At 43.7% G+C, this 3,774-nt stretch overlaps 1 protein-coding gene across 1 annotated transcript; it reads left to right on the plus strand.

The window, feature by feature from the left end:
• Positions 1-1,618: 1,618 nt before the first annotated feature.
• On the plus strand, positions 1,619-3,154 carry LOC137946273 (cytochrome P450 94B3-like). The gene has a single exon (XM_068792502.1). The coding sequence runs from the start codon at positions 1,619-1,621 to the stop codon at positions 3,152-3,154; it is 1,536 nt and encodes a 511-aa protein (XP_068648603.1).
• The last annotated feature ends 620 nt before the right edge of the window (positions 3,155-3,774 follow it).

Genomic DNA, 3,774 nt, shown 5'->3' on the forward strand with positions numbered 1-3,774 from the left:
ATTAGATGGATTTCATCAGTTGTTTTGCATTTTTTTATGTGTTAGTCAAAATGTCTTTTGGGTGGCAACATTGTCTTCATTAATCTTCTATTAGCCTTTAAGTGAAGACCAATCAGTTGGTCTATTGGGTGGTTGGATGAATGTTCTAACAAATTTCTTTTTAAGTTTTTTTTCGTTAACATTTCTCAAATAAATTTCAACATTCATTTTTAAGTGCTTGTTATCATAAAAATTAAAACCTCTATACTTGTCCCACCTCTTCCAAATTCTGGCTCCAACACTAACAAAATATATAGTTTACGATTGTTGGAACATCATTGAAGTTTCCTCTAAACTTCCATTCAAAATTTTGAATAAATTTCGGAAGCATTTTATAAAAATCATGTCACTAAAAAAGCTTTTCTCTAATTAAAAATAACATAACCTATAAACCATAAAAAATAATTAATGAAATGTAAAACATCATTATAATGGACGTTCAACACCACTACAGACATGATCATAGAACTACAAAAATTCATGTTATTTTCTTAAAAAGAAAAGATGTTTCTTATTTGTTGGCACTCCATGACCAATGTGTTACATTGATCTATCACACTGGCGTTCAAAGTACAATTGTGGTGAAGGTAAACATTTGTTTATATTATTATTTGAGAAATCATTCATTCCATAATTTTAAAAAATCTGTTAAAAATATTTTTTTCTCTTTGGCTTTGGTCGGAGGAATTCAAGATGGAGCACTTGGCAAGTTAAATCGTGAAGACAGACCACAGAGATCTTGGCTTTATTCTGCACGTTTTGAAATGGAAAGGCAGAGCTGAAATTTGATCAGTGACGTCAATCGATAAGTGCACGTGTATACTGACCACAGAGATCTTGGCTTTATCTGTACTGTTTGAAATGGAAAGGAGCTGAAATTTGATCATTGGCTTCAATCGATAAGTGCACGTGTAGGAACCAAGATGGCTTTTTAAGCTGTAGAAGAATGGACGGCGATGGGCAATAGTAGCAGCACCAGGATCCTTCTAGTCAATACTTTTCTCATTTAATCCCCTCGTAGTAAGGGGAGACTTTAGTGGCTGGATCTAACCGTTGAAAAAAGAGCCTCTTTCCTCTCTTTGCTAGAGAGAGAATTCGGTGGCGAAGATGCACACGAACTCTACACTGTGGGGGTGGGACACAGGAGAGTGACTGATGAGTAGCCGCAAATTTATTCTTTTTTGCGAATCTCATCGCCGTTATCTGCCCGAAGACTTTCTGGATTTCAGTGAACGGGATCTAGGACGGTGCTAAATAGCCACCCATTGCCTGCCTACACGAGAAAAAAAGGGGATAACGAACCCTCAGACTCCCCCGTAGGTTTTCATCTTTCCGTCGACTGATTTATTTGATAATCATCCTATTTCTGGAAATATCGATCTATCAGGCGTGGTTACCTTTCCCTTCGTAAAGTCAACCTTCACGTGTTACTTTGTATCTTCTCTTGAGTCGACTGCGACTGGTCGGTTACTTCACTCTATATATACTACTCCCACACTTCGCTCTTCCTCACCATCATCCTCAACCTCTCAGACCCAGGAAAGCAGAACTTGTTCCTCTGCTACCGTTCAGTTCTCTTATGCCGTCGTTTGAGATGTTTTCTCCTTCATTCACGTCATTGGTTTCCGTCACGGTCCTGTTTCTAACGGGCATTTTTTCGGTCCTTGGGTTTCGGCGGTTTCGGCCGCCACGGTCTACTCATTATGGCCCCCCAACATTACCTGTTCTTGGGTGTCTGCTGCCATTCTACAAGAACAGGCTCCGTCTCCTTGACTGGTACACCGAATTGCTGGCAGAGTCGCCCTCCGAGACGATTCTCATCGACAGGCTCGGCGCCAGTCGTACTGTCGTCACCGGGAACCCCGACAACATCGAGTACATACTCAAGACCAAGTTTGATAACTTCCCCAAGGGGAGACCCTTCACTGAATTGCTCGGGGACCTGCTCGGCCGGGGTATATTCAACGTGGATGGTGAGATGTGGCACAGCCAACGCAAGCTGGCCAGCCACGAGTTCACCGCCAAGTCCCTCCGGGAGTTCCTGGTCAGAACGCTTGAAACTGAAGTGAACGAGAGATTGATGCCCATCCTTGAGGCGGCTTGCACGAAGAAAGAGGTGGTGAACATGCAAGAAATCCTGAAAAGGTTTGCTTTTGACGTCGTCTGCAAGCTATCTCTAGGGATGGACCCTGCTTGCTTGGAGCCTTCTCTCCCGGATTCCAAGTTCGCCAAAGCCTTCGACGTTGCAGCCGAGATAAGTGCAAGACGGGGCACGGCGCCAGTTTTTGCAGTGTGGGAGGCCAAACGAGCACTCTCCATTGGGTCTGAGAAGCGGCTCAAGGAGGCCATGCAGGTGATTCGTGGATCCGTTGTGGAGCTCATCCGAAGTAGGAAAGATGAAAGCAGAAAGAAAGACATAAAGACTGATCTTCTCTCGAGACTGGTAACCAGCGGCCTGGATGAAGAGCTGATTAGAGATATGATTATCAGTTTTATAATGGCTGGAAGAGACACAACCTCGGCTGCGATGACATGGTTCTTTTGGTTGCTCTCATGCCATAAGGAGGTTGAGAAGGAGCTCGTCCAAGAAGTCGAAACTGCAACTGGTCACTCCAACGAAGAAAGGAGCATAAACTACGAGAACATGAAAGAGATGAAATTCCTTAAGGCCTGCTTGTGCGAGAGTATGAGACTGTACCCACCTGTTGCATGGGACTCAAAGCACGCAGCAGCCAACGACATACTCCCTGACGGCACACGAGTGTATAAGGGCGACAGAGTCACCTACTTCCCCTACGGTATGGGGCGGATGAAGAAAATCTGGGGTGAAGATTGCCAAGATTTCAAACCAAATAGATGGATCGATGCAGAGGATCACACCATCTCTCCATACAAATTCCCAATATTTCAAGCCGGTCCAAGAGTTTGTCTGGGGAAAGAGATGGCATTCATACAAATGAAGTATGTTGTGGCATCAATACTAGAGCAGTTCGAGCTCGTCCCAGTACGCCAAGATATTCCTGCATTTGTCCCCCTTCTGACTGCTCATATGGCCGGCGGCTTGAACGTGTCGGTTCAGAGAAGGAAAGAAGAAGATTGGGTTGCTGCATCGTAGATTACGAACGCTCATTTGGGTTTGACTGTAAATCTGGTAAGAGTCGAATGTTTCTTTTGGGAGAAAACACCGTAGCGATCGAGCTCAAGAGGACTTCCTTTTTTTTTTCTTTTCTGGTGTAATGGTACTGTAACCAGTCTGATCCTTTTGCTCGGTGCTTGGGTCATGTGGGTGTACTTACTTTGTTGAGTCTTGTGGGCGAGTTTTTGTTGGGAGTGTATGGTCTTTTGTAGTGTCTGTATTTGCTGTTGCTTGTCAGTAAAAAAAGTTGACAGTCAGGATAAAAATGAGAAAGAAAAGAAAAATAAAAAGTTAAAATGAGCCCACAAGCCTCTATTCCTTTTCTGGTGGATGCATAAAGGGGTGGCATCGAATCGAGTTGAGCCCAAACCTGCCTATGTTCAAGTCAAGCTTGATTTAAATATTTCGAATTCGAGCTCGAGCCGAGCCTAGCCTCGAGCGTAAAATTGTAATCTAGCTCGAGCTCAATAATTTTAACCGAGTTGTTGTTAGGTTCCCTCGCCATAGATCGAGTCACCCGACGATCACTCCTACCTTCCAGGTTGACGTACGACATTGAAGAAGACTTTGAATTCTTTGATCGACAAATAGTTGGAGCA

Source organism: Aristolochia californica, unplaced genomic scaffold (assembly GCF_029961685.1).
Source record: "Aristolochia californica isolate CCGP_79_NKW_82.1479 unplaced genomic scaffold, dmAriCali1.0.hap1 SCAF_1, whole genome shotgun sequence".
NCBI classification, from domain to species: Eukaryota; Viridiplantae; Streptophyta; class Magnoliopsida; order Piperales; family Aristolochiaceae; genus Aristolochia; species Aristolochia californica.

What these genes read in the sequence shown, in the direction of transcription:
- LOC137946273 (XM_068792502.1), top strand. Translation starts at nt 1,619, where the DNA reads ATGCCGTCGTTTGAGATGTTTTCTCCTTCATTCACGTCATTGGTTTCC.